This window comes from Primulina tabacum, chromosome 1, assembly GCF_025594145.1.
Source record: "Primulina tabacum isolate GXHZ01 chromosome 1, ASM2559414v2, whole genome shotgun sequence".
NCBI classification, from domain to species: domain Eukaryota; kingdom Viridiplantae; phylum Streptophyta; class Magnoliopsida; order Lamiales; family Gesneriaceae; genus Primulina; species Primulina tabacum.
The window spans coordinates 50,786,744-50,813,982 of NC_134550.1; the positions used below are offsets into that span (position 1 = coordinate 50,786,744).

The window sequence follows — 27,239 nt, forward strand, 5'->3', positions numbered from 1 at the left end:
TTAGTTAGACTTCTTGTATTTGTACTTACCATTTTCAAGATGGGAGAGTTTGATGTATCATTGCGTTTGTTGCAGGTATGTCTAACTTTGACCAACCACTAGTTGGATCACGAAATTCTCAAAAAATAAAATAAAATTGCTACTACTAAGATCGGTACGAACTCTCTTTGATCCATGGTTACATGTTTTACTGTCGTATTTCTTCGTTCTTATATCCCTAATGTTTGGAGTGCAAGACAAACGTATCAAATTCTCTTACTCATATTTTTACTAGAATTTTCGTCCATGCGTGTTGCTTGTAAGTTTGGTTGACGATAAATGATGTTGAGCTGAGTGTTGACTGTGGATTGACGCCAACTCCCTGTTGATTTGACACCTATGTATTGGTGTCATTTTAGGGCGGCTCACGACACAGGAAAACCTGAAATTTTGTTTGGACTGATGTGTTGCATTCAATCAAAACACTTTATCCGTCCATTTTGTAAGGACCTCATGGTCACCACCTCTTTTGGGCATGCTAGCTCAGTTGTTACCAAGTCTCATTAATTCAAGTAGTTGTTTTGTAGGTTTTGGGTTCGAAACTTGGGGCGCATATACTCCACTGTCATGGGAGAAGAGTTCTTTGAGTAAGGGCTCATTGGCTACCATGAGGGAAGCTTTGGCTCGGTCTCACAGATTTTTATCCCTGATATGTATGGAATAAATCTCTCGTGAGACGGTATCATAGATTTTTATCCGTGAAACGAGCTGACTTAAGCCATAATTATCATGAAAAATAATACTTTTGGCAGAAAACTGATAATTTTTCATGAATTGGATCGGATCGGAGATTCGTCTCAAAAATTCGATAATGTGATATTGTCTCATAAGAGTTTTTGTGATGTGTAATTACATTTGATATTCTGATTATATATACATTGTTGCTTAGATTTTAATTTTTGGTAAATATATATTTTTTATAATTTATATATAAATTTAATATCTTTATAATTTTAAATATTTATTTACTATATTATATTCTTATTTTATATAATATAATAATGTTTCATTCCGATTATCTGGTTGAACTTTTATTTTAAAGTGGATTGGTTCGATCACCGATTTGATTACGAAAACATCTGTAAAACCAAGAAAGATAAAATATAACTTAAAATTTTCAATGAAGCCATTAATTTCTCGTTTTCTCTGATTGTATCATCTACGATTAATGCTCTTTTCTCATATATTTAGGCTTGTGTATTTTCATACAAGTTAAGAAAGTTATTGTAAAAATTAGAAAGAAATTTACCTTTTTACTCTTATTTAATAAATATTTTAATAGGATAAAAAATATTGAAAACAGTTAATTTATTTAATGATGAGATAAATTAGTAAAAGAGTAAATAAAATAATAATAAATATGAAAAGTTAATTATATATTTGAGATTGATGAGAAAGAAAAACGTGGCCTTCATATTTGGGACCGAGGACGAGGAAGAAAATTGTGATTTTTACATGTAAAAAATTTGTGTGAGACGGTATCACGGATCTTATTTTGTGAGATAGATCTCTTATTTGGGTTATCCATAAAAAAATATTACTTTTTATGCTAAAAATATTATTTTTTATTGCAAATATCGGTAGAATAAACCGTTTAAAAAAAAACATTTATGAGCTCGTTTTACAATATATCTATCGTTTCTATATTTGAGGAGGAAGTGATAGTTAATTAAGGAGACGCCACGCGCACTGAAATGAAAAATGAAATATTTGGAAAATGAAATTGAAAGGCGTCGAGGACCCGGACACTTCTAGAAACTGAAATGGCGTCCTGTTCCTCGACTTTGTCCACAGCCATTAGCCACCGGTGGCACCGCCACCAACACCGCCCAGGTTCCGATCCCCCCTCCACAACCACTAAAATAATGATCTTCTCTCCATCATCTACTAGTTTCTTCCACCATTCATTGTTGGCGTCAAAACTCAACTCTTGGCCGGGCCGCTGCCACGCCTCTAGTCCTGGACCGCCGCCGCAGTCGGAACCACCTTCCAACAAAATTACACAGTCATCTAAAGGTACAATTTTGCTCAATTTCTTCCTTCCTTTTCATTTTCTCTCTTGCCTTTAATTCGCTGTGTGCGGTATTCACTTCTCTTGTTCGGTCCTTGCACAATAAACAACAAAGAAACTTGGCTATGATTTTAGTTTCGAATTCGTTAATTTATACTTTCGATTTCGAAAATTTTATATTTATGGTTTCGGCGAGGGAGAGAGGTGATTGCGAAAACTTGGCGGCGAATGCTTAATTTTGCTGATGGATGTTGGTTAGCAGCTAAAATTGATTCTCTTCAAGCGCCAGTGAAGAGATTGAAATCTAATCAAACCCCAAATTCGATCGATTTTCTAATTAACATACTCGAAACATTTTTTTAAAGAATTTCATTTCATGTGTCAGATAGCCAAAATCCTTCCAAATATTCCCAAATTCGGTACGATTCTTCATTATATGTGATTATCAGGTTTAGAATTTAATATTCAAGAAAATAATCAACCGGCAATAAGCGAAAGTGGCTGGCTAAACTTCGAGGAAACACTAGAAGGATAAACTGATAGTTACCTGTAGAAACATCTAAAGTACTAAGGCTAGGCCTGTTGATGATAAATACTCGCACATAGCAAAGGCTATCCTCAAGAACAAGAAGAGAACCAACGTGGCAAAATGCCTACATCCTTAAGGAAGACCCCAAATTAGGGAATGCACATGCTTTAGATAGTGGGGAATTACACATATGGTTAATTTGTCACTGCACGTGTGAAGAAATTACGAATTGTAATGCATTAAACTTGTATTTAACCAACCATTAATGAATGAAGAAAACATGAACATTCTCTCAAAATTTATTTTCTTCTTACCTCAAATTTCTGGAGTTTGGCTATCCTCAAATTACCCATAAATATAAATTAGAATCTATCATAGGATTTGTCATTAGAGATGGCAATGAGGCGGGGGCGGGTTTGCCATCCCCGTCCCGAATTCCATCTACACCCCCATACACGTCTCGATCTCTATTTTTTCAGGTTCGTGGATTAACCACGGGGATCAAATTCTCATCACCGTCCCCATCTCCGTTTCAAAAATATTAATGGGGCAAGACGAGGGCGGGTTCTTGGATTTTCTCAAACCAAAACTTATTATTATTATTAGTGATAATATTGATAATGTTATCATTATTAATATTTTAAAAAAATAATATTATTATTAATACTAATAATGTTTTTTTTTTATTATTAATATTACTTTCGGGGCGGAATCTCATATCCGCCTCGAACTAATTCAGGGATTTTAATAAAAAATCTCCGAACCTAAACCCGAAAAAATCAGGGATCCCCGTCCCCGTTTCGAGTTTTCCCCACGGTGCCCCAAACCCGTGGGGAAAGTTGTACGTCCCTATTTGTAATGTATGGTCCTCGACTCCTCGTTCCCATGTTCTTTCATATATTATTGTGTGGAATGTCCTGAATTGTTAGACGAAGTTGTGATTGATGGACCTTTCAAAATAGTATTATATAGAATGACTGTATCATGTTGTCACTTGATATTTTTGCTTTTAGATGCATCATCGTTGAGTAAAAATTCAATCCATTTTGATATTATTTGATCAATTTGTCAGAATTCGGAGTTTGAGTTGTGATTTGCGAGTTATATATTGCCACATTTGTCATCCACAATCTATTTTTTTGGTGCTTCGTCCATTCTGCAGATTACTTGGTAGATTATTTTTCTAGTTTTTTTGCTCTTCAACGAGTTAATGATGAAACTTTGAAAATCTTTTAAAATAATTGTTATTATTTGTTTGGCTGCTATGATTTCGAAACAGTGTTCTAAATGGGGCTGAGGCGGCCGTCGACCGCACTGCCTTTCCTGTAGGCAGTTCTGTTGATGGTAGAATATTAGCAGTGCTAGGTGAGGCGGTCAAAGTCAACAACATTTTAAAAAATCACAACTATAAATTCATTTATACACTTTCTCTTCCAAGATGTTGATTTTGAGTCCGAGAATGAGAGGATTATGAATGTAGTTGATGGCATATGTGCAGATGATTTAGAAAATTAGTTATGTATTGTTTAGTCCTTGTTGTCGTGTTAGATTGAAATTTTGAAATTTAAACTTAGGCTTCTGGTAAAAGTAATGATAATAATATTATCTTTTTTAGTATTAATATGGTGATGAATCCTTATTGATTATCTTGTTAGTTACATGTATATATTTATTGCACCTTGTATAAATTGTATCGTATCGTATGAAACTTATTTATACATAAACATCATTTAGTTACATTATATTAAATAAAGATCGATGACTATTTGTAATTACATTGCATGAATATACATAATCAATATAAAAATAGTAAAAAAGAATTTCAACCTCCTAGATGGTAGGAGGTCACCGCCTCACTGCCGTCTACCGCCATTTACAACAATATTTGAAAGCATTTGATTTCCTTGAAAGTCGTAAATGATTTCATTCGGTATTATTCAGAGATGAGTTGAATCGAGGAAAAGTGCTAGTATGTGATGTAATGACGTATAGTCACCCTGCAATCGATCTGATTTTACGAGGATATAGCATGAAAATTAGTGTTATCAGTTTCAAATTTTTTGTTTGTATGATGATTTAGTGATGATTTCTATTGAACTGCCACACTATCCCTGTCAAACATAAGCAATATTTGCTTGCAGGTCGCTCAGTGTTTAATTAGATTTCATAACAAAGTAGAGATACTAGATTTTCACTATTTTTCTGGGTCATTGTTTTCTATTTAATTGAAACCTAGTACTCATGTTCGAAAATTTTCTCTCTCTACCACCAGATTGTATGGTAGGTTAAATCTGGATCACTTCTTATACTTACACGTAAATATCTGATCCCTTCTGGTCTCTTTTGAACTATATAAATATTGCAAATAGAATTTTCGATATTGCTGTCCTTTTTTCTTGTGTGCATGAAGTCGTTGTATCGTTGATCTTATAGTAAGATGCTCTCTTAAATGAGGTCCGACCACATGAATTTCTCTTCTTCGTGTGTCTTGTTAAAAATCAAAACTTTATTTACCCATAAACAACTCAAGTCTACGAGATAACTTCGCATATTTGAATTTCACAATCTCACATATCTGTTCAAACCTTGTTAAATTTAGACTTTTTTTGGCCCTGAGTATATTCATTTCTAACCAGAATCATCCTTGTATAATATTTACATGAGCACTCGCATCTCACTGTTATGCTTTACCTTTTGAACATGTCTTTTCACAACTCAATTCCCACCACTCTACTGTAGTAGCCAGCATGTATGCTTGCTAAACCGAAAAACACTTATATTACAGGCATTCTGTATTCCGGAAACTCGCGTTATGCTCTTTTACTTCATCCATCTGACTTTAACCATGCAAGCAACTTCATCTTCTGCACACACCACAGCGTGTCACATTAATCTAATTTCGGCTCTCCGATGATGTCTCAGGCATAGGTGCGAGTTTTAGCAGATTCAAAGATACAGTCCAGATCTTTGTTGCAGTTCTATTCTGGATGTCTCTTTTCTTCTGGTCTTCTGCATGGGATGTGAGGAACAATGACAGGCCGAACAAGGGATCCCGATTCAGGAAATAATTCAGTAGCTTTTACGATGTGTTTATAGCGATACAAGACGACTAATCGATAAGCAAGGAGAGAGACCTCCCAAGATAAAGTGTAATGTACTACATATACTTCCATAAAAACAATGCATGTTACTACCACAAACGAACCGATCCAAGCTGCTAAACGAATTCCTCGTACCGATCATATTTACATTACTCGGAATGGTCTTTATTTGAATGCTGCTCCGTAATCAATATTGCCTGATGGGTTATAAAATTAATTTAATTAAAATATTTTTAAAAAATCTGAATGAATTTATATTCTTGTACGTCATTTTTTTTTTTTTGAGTTTTGCCAAGTTTACATTAAATATATATTAAATCCAAGTATAAATAATCTTACAAGATATTTTCTCTTTTGATCTGAAATGAAAATTGAATTCTTTTTTCCAATTTTTTTTTTATGAAATTGAAATTCTTCGAGATTATAACAGGTAAACACGAGCCTACATGTGGCTTGAATAATATTTAGAGCCAAATTGATGATATTTTAAAGAAACTCAACTGTAAATATTTATTTAGACCCAATACTTTTTATTAAAAATACTATTAAAACGATATAATTTCGTGTTAGGTGCTCCTCACATGTCAACAAAAAAAAAATTAAATACAAGTAGTTTTTTCAGTGGCCTCCACCCACCCTTTGTTTGATAGCAATCAAATGAAATCACCCGCCTCGTCTATTTAAATCGTCTTTATCAAATAACTACATTGCATAATATATATATATATATATATATAAACAGTAAATGAATCAATAAAAGTAAAATCTATAACCTATATGACTAATGTCTATCTGATACCAAAATTTTAATTAGATTCGAGATTAAATTATAATATGTTTTTAATTATTTTTTTTAAGAGCGTTTGTAAATACTTAAAAAAAATGGGTAGAGCTAGGGGTGAGCAAGATTTTGGTTAAACTGAATTAACCGACCGAACTTAGTCAATTCGGAAATTCGGTTCGGTTATTTCGAAAATTCGGTTTTCAAATTAAAAAAATTCGGTTATATTGATTAATTCGGTTCGATTATGGTTTTCAAAATTTTGAAATCGGTTAACAAAATTAATATAATAAATATTATTATTTAATAATTTTTTATTATTTATCAATTTTTATATATTTTTTAATTTTTAATTTTAAAATCGTATTAATTGTGTTCAAACAAAACTTATACATTTATGATGTGTGATTTTATGTTTTTATGCACCGAATTAACCGATTTTAATTCGGTTCGGTTTTCATCGGTTATGAAAATTAATTCGGTCGGTTCGGTTATAACTAAATATTTCGATTCGATTCGGTTATGGCTAATTCGGTTCGGTTACCGAACCGATCGAATGGTCACCCTTAAGTAGGGCTACTTTTGACTATAGACCAACTAATTAAATTAAAATAAAAACTGCAACGTATGGATAAGAAATATTTAATATTAAATAATTCAATCTAGACGAAAAGGTTTAGGCGGATTAACAATAAAATTAGGGGACCGAATGGCAATTAATCCAAAAGGTTTTGTTCTTTTCTACAGGTAATACTAGCCTGGCCTTCCATCTCTCCTCTCTGTGATATTCGTCTTTCAGTACTTTTACTCATTCAACAATCATTTGTTGGATTTGATATTTCGTTGAAAGATCTGTTTTTTGGGACCAAGAAAAGTTTCCCATTTTCTTTCCCGAACCCAGCTCACGGCACTTAAAAACTGGTGGCTTGCGGCTTTTTTCTTGAAGCAGTAGCCTGTGACTTGAGAGGAAAGGAAGGTAAAAGGTTTCCGAGTGATGGGTTTTTTTTTGTTGATTTTGATTATGGTTTGATAGTCTGGAGTTATGGGATTTGATCGCTGCAATTAGTTGTGCAAGTGAAAATTTGCAGAAAAGGACGGTTCTGTGCAGTGGGTTGCTGGGAGGATTATGGATTTTTGCTCGATGTTTTGTTGCGCCAAGGGTTCAGATCTGTATGTGATTCAGTTTAAAGTTTTGTGTAAATTGTTCATTCTGTTGCTTTTTTTTGTTTGAATTTCTTAAAAATGATTTGTTTCGTTATTTTGAATTTACATTAGGAATGATTTTGATCCACGTTTATTGTATGAGGACGTTCCGCTTGATTGGTTTGCAGAGGTTTTTTTGGTTCTGTAATTACCGAGAAAGATTTTTATTGAAACTATTCTTTATTTGTCATTATTTCTTGAAGTTCTCTACTTTTGTATAGATTTCTTGAAGTGGAATTTTTATTTGACAGGAAAAAACAAGGGAAAAAGGAGTCGACATGGAGGATTTTTGCTCTGAAAGAGTTGCAGTTGGCTACTAATAATTTTAATTATGATAACAAGCTTGGAGAAGGTGGATTTGGTAGTGTGTATTGGGGTCAGCTCAGGGATGGTTCTCAGGTAAGATTGTGGTGCTTCTCGTTCCAATACAATTTGTTTTTTTACTTTTTATCGTTGGCATATAAGCTGATTGTATGCTTTTTAGTGTGACTTTAGATCTTTCTCTAGTGAAATGTGCGATAAATCGTAACCACGTGATGGAATTCTATGTTTTAGTAGAGTAGTCATATTAGGCTAAAATGGAGTTTATGTTGTTAAGAGTTAATGCATAATAATGGTTTTTTTTGGCGTCTTTGCGAACAAAATTATGATTGCGCGATCTTAAGAATGACCGTTCGTTGTGTGATTGTCCTATTCTAATAATGTCGCCACTCGGCCTACTCGTGTTCTTTTGCACGTGGTGGTGTGACGCACTATGCTGCATTGCATAAATGTTCGCCAGTTGTGCTATAATCAGAACGTTTCTAACAATCATTGAATTGTTCACATTGTAAACATCCATAGTAGATATTATATCATCATGTATAGCAGAAAATTAGAAATGATAAAATATTCTTGCTGCATAAATGAATTTGAACTTGGTTATAAATGACATAAGAGATGTAAAATGAAGAATTCAGTCAACTCTCGTCGCCTTCTTTTTGTTGTAGTTGCTTTAGTCCACAACTGAAACCCTTCAACTGCTTTGTCAACTCGAGTTATAAAAATGGCCACTGAGTAATCTTTAGGTAGTCAATTTCATTTTTTGAACTGTCTTAGTATGCTCTTTCTACCCATGGAAATCTAGTTTGCTTAATGACGTGAAAAAGCATAACTTCTAACTGATACTTTTGATTCGTGTATTCAACCATAGGATGAGTCACTAACCAAATAATCTTCCAAAGCATTTTTTATTACAAATTTATAAATTAGAAACACTTTCGGCCGAGAGATCCATACCCATTAGCTAAGTTTTTCGCTGGAATCACTAAAAGGAGCTCACCTATGGGAAGTTTACCTTTTCTGTACCACTATCTTTTCAAAATCTACCAGTTTCTCTCATACACACTTTTACAGATAGCTGTGAAAAGGTTAAAGTCATGGAGTAACAAAGCAGAGATGGAGTTTTCTGTTGAAGTTGAGACTCTAGCTCGAGTACAGCACAAGAATTTGCTGAGTTTACGTGGCTATAGTGCAGAAGGTCAAGAACGTTTGATTGTCTATGATTACATGACGAATCTTAGCTTACTCTCCCATCTTCATGGGCAACATTCTGCGGAATGCCTTCTCGACTGGAATAGGAGAATGAACATTGTTGTTGGGGCTGCTGAAGGCATTTCGTAAGTACTGAAATAGAACTATATATCATCTATTCTTGGAAATTTATACCAGAATTAAGTTAACACGTAATCTATTCCAGCTATCTACATCACTGCACAAACCCGCACATAATCCACAGAGACGTTAAAGCTAGCAATGTGTTGCTAGATGGAGATTTCAAAGCAAAAGTTGCTGACTTTGGATTTGCAAAGTTCATACCTGATGGTTTGACACATGTAACCACCAGAGTCAAGGGTACGCTTGGCTATCTAGCCCCTGAATATGCAATGTTAGGAAAAGCATCGGAAAGCTGTGATGTTTACAGCTTTGGCATTCTTTTGCTCGAGATCGCTAGTGGCAAGAAACCCCTAGAGAAGGTGAATTCAACCATGAAGAGACCTATCACGGATTGGGCTCTTCCTTTGGCGTGTGAAAGAAAGTTTAGTGAACTTGCAGATCCAAGGCTTGATGGGAAATATGTGGAGGAAGAATTAAAAAGAATCGTTTTTGTTGGACTGGTATGTGCCCAAAATCGACCCGAGAAGAGACCAACTATGCTTGAGGTGGTCGAACTACTGAAAGGGGAAAAGGAAAAGTTTGCAGCTCTTGAAAATGACGAAATGTTTAAGAGTACTACAGTTGTAGATTCAAGTGTCGAAGACAGCTCGGAATTCATCTCAGACGAGAAGGAGTCTAAAGAAGAGATCCAAAGTGTAAAATAGAGTTGATTAAGTTGCTGCTTGTAGAAATGATTGTTATCTTCTTGGTTATTTTATTCTCTTTTTACAGAACAGAATTGAAAGTCAGGGAAATGGAGGAATGGTATTTAAAATTGGTGGGAGGTTTGAAGTTGGTATTTCCCAATGTTTGCCTGTTGCTTAAACTTCACGATTTTGCTCGTGTTGTACATTTGTTGATTTTTTTTAAGACATTCGTGGGATTTCTTGAATTGAGCATATGCCAATTAATTGCTAATGATTTTTTTCCTTTTTTTTTTGGTTTTGTTTTGAACAATGTTTTCACAGGATATTGCATCAGAGCTGAACACACATTTTGCTTTTAGCTTGTTTCAACTTTATAAAATCAAAAAACTTTAAAATGGTCATTAAGGTCCAAATTTAAAATTTTCAACAATAATTAACCATCTATAATTCACTTTTCATTAGTAACTTCTCCTAAAATTCATCCGTTGGATAATTTTATAAGATATTTTGTGAAATTTTGATGTTAGATATTACTTTTAATTATAGCTCATTAGGATTAAGATATATTCGATATTTTAGAATTTAATAATGTGAACGATAAAAGATTCTAACTATAGATTAATTTAATTTAAAACATACAATTATATCAATGATACTATATGTATACATGTATCCAGTGAGACTATCTCACGCTGGATTGAAAATAATATTTTTTTATATAAAAAATATTTAAAAATAAAAATTTTTCACAAGTCCTAAGAATCTATCTCACAAAATTTATTCGTAAAATATTTAACAAGGGTCTTTTTATATATAAAAAGTATTGAGATTGTCTCTAATATCTTTCTCACGATAAACCTTTGCTTCTGCTGAAATAATCTCCTCGTGCAGTTATTTTTTTTCTTAATACACTGTAAAAATAAAATAATAATAAAAATCGATTCATATGCAGGAAATATTTTCAAATACAAGATGCAGAAGAAGATGGCAAAATCAAAGGAAAATCACTGAGAGATGTCGACTCCATCGCCAAGCAAGTCTCATGCATGACAATACACAATCAAGAAGCCAAGAAACTACGTAAAAACATAAACTTTTATTTTTGAGCTTTTTTCTATGAACTTTATCAAGATTTCTGATAGCGTTTTGGTTTACTGATCCGGAAGTTACTGTTTCTTGGCATGTTAAGCCAGGATCTTGTCAAACTTGAATTGAATATAAAGATTGTTAATTTCTTTCCCTTCTTTTAATTGAAAATTTAGATGTTCATTACAGCAAACAGGGACAGACACAACAGGTCGACAATTTTCAAATGTCAGGCCCCATTAAATTTGTGAATGGTGTCATGTGTTCGTAAATTTACAGGGAAGATTGAATCATGATATATTTCAGATGATCGAGGAACATTTTATAGCAAAAAATTATCTTTTTTTTTTTTATAGAAAAAAGTCAAGATCTTCGGTTTTCTTGAAAATTTCATATTGAAAGTAATTTTTTATTCCTTTATTATTTTGCTAAATTGAAATTATCAATTTATGATTTTGCCTTTCTATATTATCAAATCTTGCTTGATTTAATTCTAAATGATAATATCTTGGTTTACTTATTTTTAGATTATGAGATCTTGCTTGATTTATTTCTAGATGATAAGAACTTGATTGATTTATATCTAGATATTATATGATTTGTTTTTAATATTATTTTTATCTCCAAGATATTTTATCTATGTTTAAAAGAGTGTTATCCCTAATGAAAATATTATTTCTATATTTTCTAGGACTATTTTATGGAATGAATTTTAGGTCAAGCAATGGTTATATATATGAAGAACTTCACGGCCGCAGGAGAGGTCTTGAGGAGAGAGTTGGACTAGGGGGATTTTCACATAGAAGAAATTATAAGAGTCCAACATATATTTGCTCTGCAATTTTTATGTGATCGGGTGGTTACTTTATTGTGCAGCTGTTGAAGTTTTGTGTGATTGTGGATCACTTTGTTGTGGAGAGGATTAGCTGGAGGTTTTCAAGAGTGCACGTAAAAGTCGGCTAAGGAGTTCTTTCATAGAAGAAATATACCAGAGCCGAGCCTATTTTGATGAGACGTTTTTGTGTGATCGGGTGATCAGTTTACAACGTAGGAGAGATGCAGGATCTTTCTGAACACAATTAGAGTTAAGATATTGAAGATTTTCGTGTTGAAGATTTTGTGTGATTGAGTCACATATACCGTGTTGCTGATTGGTGTTGACAACACTCGAAGAACAACACTGACGCAGAGTGTTGATCGAAGAGTGTTTTCGTTTGGTTTTATGCAACACGCTTTTTCGATTCATGCATCTTGTTTTTACTTTGAGTGTTTGATGCATGTTAATTCCCTGGAGTGTCAAGGAATTTAGTTTTGTTTATTTCACTAGTATTGTTTTGGTGTAAACGATTTACATAATTTTTCTAGTGAAATTTTTGCCATGAGGCGTCGCACAAGTCTTTTTTACTTGTGCAAAATTAATCTAAGTGTTTATTCATTAAAGTTTACGTGTGTGTTAAATATTAATTTCCGCTGCTGTGTTGTGTGCTGGTGCTGATAACATCGAGCACAACACCAAATTTTGATACACACAATATTTTAATTTATTTCATGTACGTTTATGGGCAACATTCCTTTCACATATTTTGTCAGGTGAAGAGTTATGTTCTTGGGAAAAATATGGAGGAGCATGGAGGCAAGAACAGAGGAGTGGAGCAGCAAGGCTAAAGAAACAGCTTAAGGCAAGATGGACCATTCAGAAACTGATTGATGAACAGATGACCCGATTTGAGTCTCATTACATTAGGGCTATGGCCCAACTAAACTATCAGATGTGGCCAACTTCTCATGCCCAAGTGGTCTCCGGCCAACGAACTGGCGGCCGTGTCATGGCTCGGCGGCTGGCGGCCCTCCACCATCCTGGAGCTGCTACGGTCATTGATCAACTCCTTACACAACCCTGTTGGAGTATAATGCGCCCTGTCACAGCTGATCAATGACATACGTATCGAGGAGGCAGTGATCGATGAGGAAATGACCGAGATTCAAGCCACTTGTGTCTTTCACCTCCCATTCGGCCCAGTCGAGGGAAGTGGGACAGATTTGGCTCGTGTCAAGTCCGAGTTCAAGAAAATCTATCGAGTCATAGCCAAGGCGCAACACCTCAGGTCCATGTTGCATTCTTTATTTGATCAAATAATTAGAACCTTATTGTCTTTGTTAATGCGTGAAATGTGCTTATTAACAGGTTAAAAGCAGTGGAATTAGTGGTTAACAAGGTTTTATGCCAGACCGACGCCGCTGAGTTCCTCGTTGCATTCAATGGAATCCAGGATCCATGAAGTCGCTTTGAAAGCGAGTAAAGGTCCAGCTAGTATCAAGGAGCTTGGATTTTAGTTGAGGGGAAGGAAATGGACTGGTGTTCTTGTATATTAGTTGATGATAGTTATGCTGCATTGCTGAAATGGTTGGATACTTCAGCCTTTTTCTGGTCATTTTTAGATACAAATGTCTGTCATTGGCTATGCTTGTAAATTGATTGAGACAGATTTAATCGGAAATAAGAACTGTAGTCTAAAAGTAAATTCAAGAAATTCACGGTTCCGATCATGCTACATAATTTTTCAGAGTCCATTTCAAATGAAACACATTTGAATCGACTGCTTCGCTAATTTTATTTAGAAAAAATGGAGAAGATGACATACAAATGGCAGAAGCATATATTTTCGAAATCATTGTTGCTTTTTGAATTACCAGGTGGCACAAGTTATATAAATAAAGTGATACAAATTATTCAAACAAATTACTATTTGTTCCATACATTCCTTTTCCAAGAATTTGCTGAGAAGAGCTTTTCGTGAAGGGGACTCCTCTTTTCCTATTTCAGACATATTGTCGTTAGTACCGACCGACGATAGAATTCACCTGCTTCTTGAAAATGGCATTGTCCATAAAAACATTACATAGCATCTTCTTCAACTCATGGTCACCTGAACCGGCACCTTCGTGACTTGTTTTGGATGACGATTCAACTTCTTGAGCAAGAAGCTGTGCCTGTTACACATTGTCACAGAGAGATGGCAACTACTAGCATAAACTACAATGAATTCGGGTTATCTCATAGGAAAAAGTCAACTACTGTGAGGCCCAATAAGTATATAAGCCCAGCTCATTTCCAATTAATATTTATCCAACACATTTTGTGTATGTCGTACAACAGAGAAAACATAAATCTCTTATCTTCCATTCCAGAAACCATCGCTTCTCTCCACTTTCTGTAGCATTCGTACGACGCTGCCAGCTGCCGGGATAATAGTGCAGCAGCTTAGCAATCTTCTTCCTTCAGTCTATTAGACTCTTTCCTGCCATGAATCCGAAGTTATTGAGCTCGATCCGCTTGTTTTTCCAGCTCATGCGCTCATGAGATTTGATTCGGTTTTAGGTAAGGTTTTTTTTCATAGATTCTTGGTTGTTTTGGTGAATTAGTTTCTACAAGTGAAGTATCAAGCTATTTCCCTATTTTTTTCCAGCTTGTTTTCTGACCATGAACAGTAATTCCGGCGACATTTCCGACGAACCACCTTTGCGAGATCACTATTGTGCATTTAAGCCTTGATTCTTGAGGTATTAAACTTGAAATTTCATATTCTAAACGGGTTTTATAGGCTGACCGGAATTTGAATTTTAACCGAGCCGATTTAAATTGTTTTAGTCAGTTGGAATGCAATATATTGAAGTTTATAGCGAATTTATATTGTATGTTATATCGTTGACGAGTACATGAGAAATTGCTTAAGAAATTACTATGGTATTATAAGTTTGTAGTCGAGATACGCTCAAACCTATATTATTATGACGCTTATATTAGCGTGTAAGAATATTTAGTGAATGTTGTTTGCTATTATGCATCTTGAATGTTTATTCTGATGTATTCATGCATTAATTGTATTGACATAACATATTGAGCTTTGACTCCTTTGACGACGATTTATGTTGATTATGTTGAGATATATTGAGTAATCAGATGGACAAGTGAGATAGGATTAGCCATATTTCCATATGACAGCTAGGGACGAGCGACTTAGCTATTCGCATTCCCGATGCTACGTGCATGGACGAGCGGCGATTTGATGCTGCATACCTGGCACGAGTGGCCACTATTACTGTTGATAATGCTATTCGTTTGGACTCCGTTTGGTATCCGTTATTCCATTGTTACCATTCATGCATCACATATCATTGCATTTACTTGGTATTATTACATGTCTTTTATATACGTCGTAATTTTACTGGTTTGTCGTACTGGGGTGCGACCCCTGTTTTCTTTTTATGTTGTGGTTGTTTTTTATGTCATAGCGGGTCATTACAGGGTATTTGACGCGTCTGGTGGAGCTTCAGCGAGTGGTACCCAGTAGTGGAGTTGATTTATGTCAGAGTTACTAGATATCTATATATTATACGGGTTTGATACATTTGTCTGGGAGATACTCTGTGTAGCTGTATGGTGATGTTTTTATGTTGTTTTGGATTTTGTTTGTGGTATGTTGTGTTTAGTCCTGGTCAGTGCGGTTTTAGGATATTTTTTTGGTTAATTGTGAACTTGATGTTATTTTCGAGCATATATTGATGTTGTTGTGTTTTGAAATTTTTGAGATGTCCTACTTACGGGTAAGTCATGTCGAAATTTCTGTAGGCCCAAATGAACATTTTAAACTAGTTTTCGCTGTTTACACCAATTAATTTTTATAGTTTAGTAATAAATATTAATTAAGAGCATGGCCCCCAAAACTACTAATGGCAACATTGGCAACACGACACAGGCAAACAGAATTCAGAACAAGGATCGAATTATATTAATTACGAGAACAAAATGGTACTCGGTGGCTCCAGCAGAGGTTAGCTTGAGTTACCACTCCCATTATTAGCTTTTTTGGGTCTATCTATGGAACCAATCACTTCTCAAATAGATATGCAAGCTAGATTGCTCAAAGAATGAAGTTTCATGTCAGATTTTGATTAAATTTTCCCCGTTGTTTAACAAAGCTCTCTGGACTCATATTAGCGTGGGATGATCACTCCAACCAAAAACACTTCCATCTGTATTTTTTAGTGGAAATTTAAAGTTTTTTTTTTCAAATGTTGGTTGATCGATTACAGATAATACCTCTGCAAGAAGAAGACTGATGCGATTGACCGAAGTAACTGGTTGACAGATTACAGATGAACCTCTACAAGAAGAAGACCGATGCGATTGTCCGAAGTAGCCAATATATCGACAGCATCAGTAATATGCAACAAAAATGTAAAACAATCATGTGAGCTTTGAAGCAGAAGTTATTGAAGAAAACATAAAAAAAAATGGACAAGAATTGGAAACTTACTTTTTAGTTAGATACTGGGAATTCTTGATTCAATCTAGCTATAAGATCTTCCATATCGGTTTTTGATGTGACTAACCGTTGTTGCGTGGTAGCTAGAAGGCTGTTCATCTTCTGCTGCTGGAAGAATTACCAGTGTACCATGTGAAAATTGTGAACCTGATATGCAAAGTGTGTCCCTGAATTCTGTTGGTTCACGGGTTGCACAAAGTTGAGATGATGAACATCACTCGGTGGATTTCCTAGATAAATCTCATCCATTGCTAAATCGTTGTTAATTCTCTGATTACCTTCGCGTGACCACAAGGATTCATTTGCAGTCGTTTCTTTCAGTCTGAATAAATCATTATTAGAAGTATTATTTAGCTTTGATAATCGTCTCCGTTGAACAATTTTTTTCCTCGTCCAAAGCGTTGTAGTATAATTGATTTTAAATCCAAAAACAATAACCCCTTCATAAAATGAGAGGATAACTAATATGTCAAATTTTAAGAAGGTTGATCTTTCATAAGAGGTTGCTCCGAAAATTATGAAATAAATTGATATCATGTAGGACCGTCACTTATTTTACTTGGAAATAAATCTAAAATACTCCAAAAGCGTAGTAGAACAATAAATTAAAAAAATTTGTATCTTAAAAGAGAAAAAAATTAGAAAAAATAATTTTAGATGGTACAATAAAAAAAGATTGATAAATAAAAAATGAATAATGTAATTCCTAAAGAATAACAAGCATGTGAAAAAAAATGAGATTTAAACAAATTATTTGTTATCTCAAAATTATGATATCAAAGTAATATGATTATTGATAATTATTTTGATTTCAATGCTTGTTTTATTAGCAAAATAATGAGTATCTAAAAATACAGTTTGTAGATATTGATAATAAAATTGAGAATGACATGATAATATGTGCTAACTTAATCCGAAAAATTCTCAAAAAGACTCAAGTCGATTATGAGAAAATGTTTTCACTTGTCATTGTTGTGTTGTTTAAAGAGTGATATACACAGAAAATCCATGGAAGATTTAAAGTATCAAATGAAATTAAATTTAACCTCCATATTATCCTTTCAATGAAATAACAAAAGTCATTATATGGATTAAAACAATTCGGGCGCATGCGCTACCATCCTCTTAATGATTATTTAATACAATAAGATTGCAGGAATGATGCTATTTGTCCATGTGTTTTTACAAAAACGACGGATGAGGGTTTCGAAATTATGGCAATATATATGAATGATCTAAATCTTATAAGGACTCCCAAAGAGCTCACCAAAATTGGCCATTATTTAAAAAATGAATTTCACATGAAAAATTTAGGAAAGAAAAAATTTCGTATTGGACTAAAATTGAACATTTACGAGAAGAAATATGTGTTCATCAATCCTCATACATTGAAAAGATACTAAAACACTTAGACAAAGCGCATACATTGACATCACCGATAGTTGTTTGATCACTTGAAATTAAAAATCATTTTCGTTCAATTGAAGATGGAGAAAAAATCATTGGTCTTGAAGCACCATATCTTAGTGAAATTAGTGCATTATCATATCTTGCAAATTGCACCCGACAAGATATAACATTTTATGCTTATCTTCTAGCAAGATATAACCCTTCTCCAACCTAAAGACATTAGAATAGTGTAAAACATATATTTTGATGCTTTCGTGGTACAACATACATGAGATTATTTTACTCGTCAAAATTAAATTCACATTTAGTAAGATATGCATATGCAGACACTATCTTTCAGAGCCACATAAAGTCATATCTCAACCAGGTTATCTGTTTACATGAGACACTACTATATCATGGAAATCAACAAAACTTAAGGTTTACTAGCAACATCGTCAAATCACTCTAAAACCATTGCAATGTACGAATAAAGTCGAGAATGTATATGGTTAAGATGCATGATGAGGCATATTCAAGAATAATGTGAACTACCAACGACTAAAGATAGTACGACAACTATATTCGAAGATAATGTTATTATGTTAAAGGAGACAGAACAAAGCATATATTGCAAAAGTTTTTCTACACACATAAAATCCAAAATAAAGGTGATATTAATGTCCTGCATATTCGTTATAGCGACAACATAGCCGATTTATTCACAAAAGTATTGCCGATATCGACATTCATTGTGCATAATGTAGTGATGTGTGAATTAAAAGATCTTCAGTGATTGAAGTCAGATGGAGTGTTTATCTTTGTATTTTTTTTCTTTCATTCAAGTTTTTTTCATTAGATTTTACTGACAAGATTTTAATGTGCTAACACAAAATTATCTATCAATCATCTAAGGAAATTGTTACATATAGATGTATGTGATTTATTTGATTGCTAAATCACTGTAATCTTACTTTTATATATCAATCTATTTATAAATAAGAGTGTTTAGTTGAAATAATAGAAAAGTCAATTCTCTCCCCGTTTCTCTCTTCCTCTGCTAATAAATTGTAACAGTTTTAACAATTTCCTGGAACTAACCGTTGTGGCATTTGAATGTTAGAATTCTCAGCAAATCCAAAAGGAACACACAACAATCATTTCCGTATATGAGAAGTTTATTCAAAGTTACGTACAAAGTTACGTAAAATATAAGTTTTTTCTCTTCACAATACATTGTAAATGGTCGAGTGTCAACCTAGGAATCCAAGATCTTTGGAAAAAAGTAAACAGTCCTTGAAGCCCTTCTCTAATTCCTTGGCATCAAGGTTCTTTCCTATGAACACAATCTTGTTTATTCTTGGCTCATCCGGGCCCCATAACCGATCGGGGGAGCCTTGGAATATGTCATGAACTCCCTGTTAGATGTGCAGAACAAGTAACAAGATGGGTTATAGTAAATTAACAACTGAGCCTATACAAGAAGTAAAGCACCATTACCTGAAAAACAAATCTCTCGTTCATTCCATCGACTGACAGGAGACCCTTCATTCGATATATATCTTCACTTCTTTCTAGCAAAAGGGTACCCAACCATATGTTGGCCTGAGATATTAAGCATTGTGTCCTCAATGGTGATCCATTCATTAAATACATAGTAATTAAAAGGTTCAAGTCTTCGCATTTAAGAATAAAACAACACAAATTTTACGAGAAATTACAAGGACAACACTCAAGACCTTAGAACATACCTTTTCGAGATCCAAAATCCCTTCACAAACTATGCTGACCGATGAAACACCAGGGTCATGAGTGTGATCGTCATGATGTTCTACACCGAAGTTCAAGAAAATAGAGGTTGCTGGGTAGACTTTGACTAAATCCAAAGTTACAAATTGCAGGATAAATATTGATCTCAACCAATCTCACAAATTTTTTTAGAGAGATATAAGATTGCATTTGGATCGAAAGATTTGATTAGAAAAAAGAAATTTAATTTGGGTATCGATTTCAGATACTCGTCTTAAATATATTTAAATATTTGAAACTCATCACAATTACAATAAAAAATGTTTAAATTCATGCAGAGTGGATTTGAAATTAACTCGAACTTTGTTCATCCAAAAAGTCAAAGAATTTGAAATCATATATTTTAAAATTCATCAATCCAAATACCTGATATTTTCCACATCATATAAAACTAACATTTATTTGCTTATCTTTACTCAAGTTAATTACAAGTCCCAGCCAGACAAACAGGCCCAATTTGTTTGTGATTTACTATGATATTGTAACTCATGCTTAAATCCGGAGTTACAAAGATCGTCGATTATAAAATAATCAGAAAATGGACGGTTATGAATTTAGATATTGAGAATGATTTTCTCAATCACACAAGCCAATTAGTTTTTAAAAAATAGGTACACAACACTACCACATGCAATAGATTAACCCATCATTTTAAAACTCAATTTCAGAACAAAGATTTAGAAATTGGAATTACCATGTTTGTGGTCATGTTCATGCCCATGATCGTGGTTATGATGATCATGATGGTGATCGTGATCATGGCTGTGACCAGAATGATCCTCCGATGACTTATCAGTATCAACAGCACTATCGATTCTGCACACATCCATGGAAATTTAGGGGAGAAAACTACTTCAAATACACACCTATAACGAGTAATCAACTCGGGTGAAAATACAATAATATTGCATTACAATATCTGAGGTCAAAAGTACTTAGAACTCTTAGCTTATGAGGCACCAAACATTTCAAATAATACAATCAAAACATGTAGCAGCATCAGTCAATGTTAAAGCCATGAAAAAAAATAACTCAAATTGGAACAAACAGGACATATTTTAAGGGAACAACCTGTATGATTAGTCAACTGCAGTTAAATGTAGCAGGCTGAGAAGACAAAATAAATAAACTACCAAAATCTAGAGAAAGGACAGGTGAAAACCTTTCTAAGTCAAAACCTCCTACACCAAGGACATAATCCAAATTAACATTCCCATACTTCGTTCGCTGTAACTGAGCCATTCGATTAATGTTCTGCATTCCCACACTAAAGACATTAGAAAATGCATAGAAAATAAAAGCAGGAAATAAATTAGTGAATTGGAAAACAGTAGTAGGCACAATGTGAGAAAAGTACCTTTATCCTCTCGACTAGAGAAGCAACCTCTGGTTCATCGACAAGATCAATCTGTAATCAAAATGAAGTAATCAGGTTAGCAATGAAAAAGGCTACAAATCAGGGGATACACATTCTTTTCCTCTTAAAGTTCTTTAGGCCATCTTCAACCATAAAATCTATTTTGGTGCAAATTTTACACTAAAATAGTGTGATTTCTGCACCAAATACAACATTCATCTCCAACCCATTTAATTCAAATCTTACACCAAAAAGAATATTCTCAAAATATTCTTTTTATTTTACATATATTAATTATTATATTTTATTTAATATATTTTTATTTTTGTATTTGTATTAAATTATATTAATTAAAAATCATAAAAAAATTAGTTTTTAAATATTATAATTAAAGTAAATAAATAAATATTTTAAAAATGAACAATTATTATTTTATAATTTTTATGATTAAATATCTAATTATTCAAATAATAAAATCAATAATATACTACTATTTAAATAATATTTATAACTTTAAATATAAATATTTATAATAAATATTAATAAAAAAATCAAAAAAAATAATAAAAAATAGAAAACCCCTGCGCCAATCCTCCTGCGCCAAATTTGGCGCAGGAGGAAGGGGCTGCACTATTTTGGTGAAATAGCGCAGCCCCCATTGGTGCAGCTTTGGAGATGGCCTTAGAATGCATTCAAATGCATAAGCTATTTCTTTAGGGAAAAATTAGAGAAAAGGCACTATAATGTTCTTTTAGGATAATTGTTTTCAAAACAGTTTGTTCAGAAATCATGAATTTTAAACAAGTTTCAGAAAGAGATTTATTGTTTCGGCTTCAACTTCTTTTTCAAAACAATATTAAAAAAATAAAGCCAATCAGACCAAACAATTAAATTCTTCCACAAATAATCTTATTTCTAATTTTTCATTCTGGAAGGGTCAGCTGAGAGAGCCAACTGTGTAGATATTCTAGAAATGTTGTGATAGTTATACTGCACTAGCACAACAAAGGCTACAGCTGGAAATTTATCCAACTCTTTTGGAAAAAGGCATCTTAAAAGTTCACTGGAGAATAATCTGTCCTATGAATTCCACTTTTGAGTTGAGGTAGCATGTTTAAGTTTTTGTTTTGTACTTTTTACATAATGTAAGAGTAAATGGCATTATCTCCAGGTATTGATGAAAGCACCGTGATAACCTGCAAACACCTTCGGAAGCAATTTACTTCTTATTCACCTAACTCAACATTAATGATGAAAATTAAAATTAGAGAGCAAATAGATAAGTGTTCTTGCGTGAATTACAAGAGTTTAACTTATAATTTCTGATTAATTTAATGATATACATCATAAACCCAACGCCATAAGAATTAAATAATACCTTGTTTACTATAATGCGGTCGGCATAAGCAATTTGTTCTACAGCCTCATTGACTACACCTTTAGGCTTAACTTCATCAAGATGCATACCAGCATATTTAGCATCGACCAGAGTGACCACTCCATCTAATTTAACATCATTAAAGATCTGATCCTCAGCATAAAATGTCTGAATTATTGGGGCTGGATTTGCTAATCCTGGAATTATGAAAACTGATTGAACTTAATATGCCAAAGAGGATCCAATTCTATTAATGTTATATAATAAAAATAAGGAAAGAGATAAATTGCCACTCAAAATTTGAACATGGCATTTTTGCATTGCTGCACATAGATACTCTTATTGATGAAAAATATAATATTGAACCAATAAATGTTACCTGTTGTTTCAATAACAATATGGTCGAATTTGCCTTTCTTTTTACGGACCAGTTCCGAAATCATCCTGACCAGATCACCCCTAACAGTGCAACATAGACACCCATTGTTGAGCATCATAATTTCCTCAGCTCCAGCAGCTTTTGCAGCAACCAGAGAACCATCAATGTCAACTTCACCATACTGATAAACCAACAAGGTAACACAAGTTTAGCGATGGCCAAGTTTTCGTGTGCATCAGCACTACCTTACAAAAGTTTTTAATCAATCGCGGCTTTTTAAAAGTAATTTTTTATTTTTAAAAAAAGGACAAGAAGTTTTTCGATTGGTTTTAAAGTTAAGAAAAGAGAAACATACAAAATATTATCAAAATTTAAGGATGTGAAATAACTTTGGCACACAAGTATGACCATTTCCAACTAATTTTCAAGCTTTCACACATTCAGACTAAAATTTTTACCTCATTCTCGATTACTGCTATTCGTTTCCCGTGATCAGCAGTCAAGATGTGGTTCAATAAGGTCGTCTGCCGATGTAATTAAGAGATGCAGAAAGGACCCGTTAGTTGATAGCAAAGTAAATTAAATCAACAATAAACTGTGACAAAAGATAACTCCAGTTTCACTTTGGTTTTGCAAAGTGTAACATTTTGAGAAAAAATTATTATAACATGTTTTGTATCCATTGGCTGACCACCCGATGCCATAACAACATTTGCTCCTTTAAAATGAAATTCACCACAGCACGTCAGCACATGCTATTTACTCAAATTAAAAAGCAGAACATCGCATAAAGATCAAAAGTTCTGCACGACATCCAAACTCCTATCAGAAAACTTCCATCAAAAGTATCACTATAATATCATTACTAACTAACAAAAGACGAGGAAAAAATGGCACAAAAAACCACGATCAGAGATAAAAATGTGAAAAATAATAAAACTATCAACGTTCTATCATTTAAAGAGCCAAAAATACTTTATGGCATTTCCCCTTTAGTCATTACCATTATCCACGTAATCCTGGAATTATTTACCCAAATAAAACACGACAGGACAAAATGAACACAGATTAAGTCTCAGAACCTTAAACTTTCCCCACTAAACAAAACCCCAAACGTAACAGCACAACAAGAGTATAAAACGTGTGTACAAGATTAACTAACAAAACTTTCAACACAACACAAAAATTCAGCTTATTACAGCTTTCAACCTAAAAATACATAAAAGTAACTTGCTCTTCTTGCCGATTTATCTACTAAAGTACTGGCTCCCAACCCATTACTGATTTTTTTTTATTTAAAGTCACCTTTCCAGAACCCAAAAAACCAGTGATTATTGTAGCCGGGATTCTGTTATCAGGTGGGATTTTAGTCAGAACATCAACATCCTCTGTTTGTGAAGTGGTGGAGGCAGAGACTGTGAACCGGCGAGCTAACCGCTTTCTAGGCTTCTTTGAGGAGTAAAAGATTCTAGAATATAAGGGTTCGGCAGTTGCTGAGCTTGTCAAGAATCTGCTGGAGGCGTGAGCAACAATCTTGGACCTGTTTTTGCAAAAAGAAAGAGATGTACCGAAAGTGGAAATTGGAGAAAGCCGGTGTTTAGATAGTCCCAAGAAGACTGTGGCTAGGTCTACGGATACTAATGCCGCCATGTTTGGATAGGTGGCGGAGCTACGGCGTTGGACGGCGAAAAAATGGGAGGGTTTAAGATTTGGCAGTGGTGAAGGAGATGAGGCCTGAGGTTTTTCAGTGGATTTTTCTTGGTTTTTTATTGGGTTCCAATACCAAGTTGTGAATTCCCTTCCATTTATACATTTTTTAAAAATTCTCTCTTTTTTTGCATTTAAAAAAAATTCTCTTTTTGACAAAAAGAAAAGAAAAGAAATAACATTTTGTTTTTCAAGAAGAAAAAAACTTGAGTAGTATTTGTTGTGAGACGGTCTCACGAATCTTTAACGTTTAAATCCTACCGATATGCACAATAAAAAGTAATACTCTTATTATAAAAAGTAATATTGTAACGTCTCGCTCATTTTTAAAAAATGCGGAAATATTTTTTTTTTTAATAAAAGCTAACATTTTCGAAATAACATTTAAACGTTTCGCATGCATGCGCTATACAGAAAATATAACATTTAAAAATGATCTTAAATATTTGAATATAAAAATAGCGCGGTTTAAAATAACCAAACTCGTCCAAAATCATACGTAAACACAAACGTATAAAAATCTTAAAATCATCAACGTAGGAAAATGTTCATCTCCACTCAATATCATAAAATCATAAATGCACGGAAAACATGTTGTCCTCGGGTCGTGTCACCCACTTAGAAACCTCCTCCTCTCGCACCACTCCTTCCTGCGTTCAGCAACAAAACCGAGCCCCAAACCAACCCATTGACACCACTAGCAGTTCCTAAACCTTCAAGATCGCAGCCCCTTGCATCCAAAACCAGAAAAAACGTGAGTTCAAAAATCAAAGAATGCATGGTAAGAAACAAAACCGAAAATCCTTTCTTGCTCCCTGATGGATCGAGAGTTTCCTACACGATATGCACACTTAACAGCAATATATAACATGTGTGATGCAGAAAAAAATAGATACAATGCGTGCCTGAATGATGCAAATGCGGGAGGAAATCGAGCCGAAAGCCGGAGGAATTTCTTTATTCCAAGACAAGCAAGATCCGAGACCTTAGCTGGGGGATTAAATGCTGAAACAAGAGGGCAAGGTGGTAATGAAAGGGAGTGTCGGTTGATGGTATAATAATTGGTGTAGGGTAGGTTTAGGTTTAATTTAATTGTAGTTTAGGTTAATTAAAATGTCCTTTAATGAGCCTTAATTAAAATAAAAATGGTTTTAAGCCCAATAAGCTTAAAAATAGGCTTATTAAATCCAAACACAATCTTGAAAAATATTTCGTGTTGGAAAGATTTTGAAAATATTAGCCGAACCCTAAAAAATTCAACCGATTTGATAAAATTTGTGTACCGGTTAAAATAAAATCATGCGGGTCAAAATACCCAATAAAATCTCATTTCTTGAAAAATATATTTAAAACACCTTATATTAGTTAATAAAAATTAATCATGTAATAAAATAATTTTTTCTGAAAATTCTCCGGTCTCAGTTCCTCGTTCGAGCGCGAAATGAAACTTAAAATCTTTAATGAATGAACCTTTAAAATTTCATGAATTAAATTCTACCATGCATGAATTATGCATAAAATGCATTAAAATATTTAAACACAAATAAACGAAATAAAAATGAATTTAAAACTTTAAAAAAATTTAATAAAATACCAAAGAAATTTAAAAACTTGCATGCATGTGGTTTACGTGACCCTTCAAATTCTCATGACGTTACAATCTCCCCCCTTAAATTGAATTTCGGACTTATAACAACTCATGGTAACCTAGTTTCACTTTTTTTTCTATAACCTCAAATTTCAACTTTTTTAAAAAAAAATTTCAATATTAAAAATGGCAGTCCGAATTTTATTGCGTCTTACTTTCTTATACTATACCCAGGATGTTCATTGACCTATTATATTAGCATTTATGCAGTTCAACTTGAGAAACCTTAGCACAAAATATTACTGATCGACTTCTATCCTCTGTAATACACTTAAAAATTAAACCTTATTTCAACCCCATAATAATATTAGCCTAAGATCCTTGAATGAAATCTTTATCTTACGGCACAAAACTTACATAACTTACTATTTACAAGTACATCCGGATGTAAAATTGTTGCAAATCTTAAACCTCGAATAACGTTAATCCATAAAACCCAATTATTCAATAATGATCTTCTAACTAATTAGTATAACCCTTCTCGCATCAGTTGCATGCTTAAATTATTCCCTTCCCAATTACAATATAGTTGAGGCCTAAGACTCTTAGACTTTTATCCTTGAAACGAATGTCGCATTCTTACGTATCTCTAGCACTTAATTAATACTAGCGTATAAAACTTAATAAGTCATCCCATGGGAATCTTACACTAACTCTAATAAATCAACTTTACTTATACCCCCACAGAGTTCCAGAATCTACGTATCAAAGTTTTAGATTTCTTACTCGATAAAAATTTTAATATTCATTCATTGATAACTTATGTTGAACACCACTAATTTCCTTTTGTTTTGTTTTTATTTCACCCAAAATTTCCGTATTAACAAATATCCCATAAATTTGAATTTCAAACTTACGCAACCCAAATAGTTTTGGATAACATAATTCCAACACACATATTCACTTATTCCCAAGTTGCTTAATGACTTACAAAATTCCTCAATACAAGGTGTCTACCTCACCTCTTACATGCGTCTATCAAACATCCCAATCATCAATCATTCTCAACTTTCTAGCCAAATAAATTCCAACAAAGGTATAATTTTAACTCTTAAGATCATGATTAAAATTTAACCTACATCAAACCTTAGGTTCCCAAAAATAAGTTAACTTACTGTCGAATCTTATAACTTAACTAATTACTCAACTTTAT

General features: G+C 33.5%; 2 protein-coding genes and 3 long non-coding RNA genes across 5 annotated transcripts; 4 read left to right on the top strand and 1 right to left on the bottom strand.

Annotated features, from left to right (window-relative positions):
- Positions 1 to 1,720: 1,720 nt before the first annotated feature.
- On the top strand, positions 1,721 to 5,832 carry LOC142546880 (uncharacterized). Its single transcript, XR_012820537.1, has 2 exons — positions 1,721 to 2,055; positions 5,502 to 5,832. It is a non-coding gene; the product is annotated as an uncharacterized LOC142546880 (long non-coding RNA).
- A 1,379-nt stretch (positions 5,833 to 7,211) lies between these two features.
- On the top strand, positions 7,212 to 10,251 carry LOC142546886 (PTI1-like tyrosine-protein kinase At3g15890). Its single transcript, XM_075654851.1, has 5 exons — positions 7,212 to 7,437; positions 7,550 to 7,631; positions 7,916 to 8,063; positions 9,060 to 9,322; positions 9,403 to 10,251. Exons 2-5 carry the CDS (start codon positions 7,588 to 7,590, stop codon positions 10,022 to 10,024), a joined length of 1,077 nt encoding a protein of 358 aa, XP_075510966.1. The 5' UTR covers positions 7,212 to 7,437; positions 7,550 to 7,587; the 3' UTR covers positions 10,025 to 10,251.
- Positions 10,252 to 10,955: 704 nt separating this feature from the next.
- LOC142519378 (uncharacterized) lies at positions 10,956 to 13,593 on the top strand. The gene is made up of 3 exons (XR_012813761.1): positions 10,956 to 11,086; positions 12,683 to 13,197; positions 13,278 to 13,593. It is a non-coding gene; the product is annotated as an uncharacterized LOC142519378 (long non-coding RNA).
- Positions 13,594 to 14,238: 645 nt separating this feature from the next.
- Positions 14,239 to 16,765, top strand: LOC142546894 (uncharacterized). Its single transcript, XR_012820541.1, has 4 exons — positions 14,239 to 14,471; positions 14,560 to 15,754; positions 15,804 to 15,924; positions 16,187 to 16,765. It is a non-coding gene; the product is annotated as an uncharacterized LOC142546894 (long non-coding RNA).
- Positions 16,766 to 18,946: 2,181 nt separating this feature from the next.
- On the bottom strand, positions 18,947 to 24,525 carry LOC142546899 (uncharacterized). Its single transcript, XM_075654869.1, has 10 exons — positions 24,037 to 24,525; positions 23,190 to 23,255; positions 22,732 to 22,912; positions 22,353 to 22,549; positions 20,975 to 21,025; positions 20,780 to 20,871; positions 20,312 to 20,433; positions 19,560 to 19,639; positions 19,309 to 19,413; positions 18,947 to 19,226 (listed from the first exon to the last, which is right to left on the bottom strand). Exons 1-10 carry the CDS (start codon positions 24,379 to 24,381, stop codon positions 19,062 to 19,064), a joined length of 1,404 nt encoding a protein of 467 aa, XP_075510984.1. The 5' UTR covers positions 24,382 to 24,525; the 3' UTR covers positions 18,947 to 19,061.
- Between the last annotated feature and the right edge of the window lie 2,714 nt (positions 24,526 to 27,239).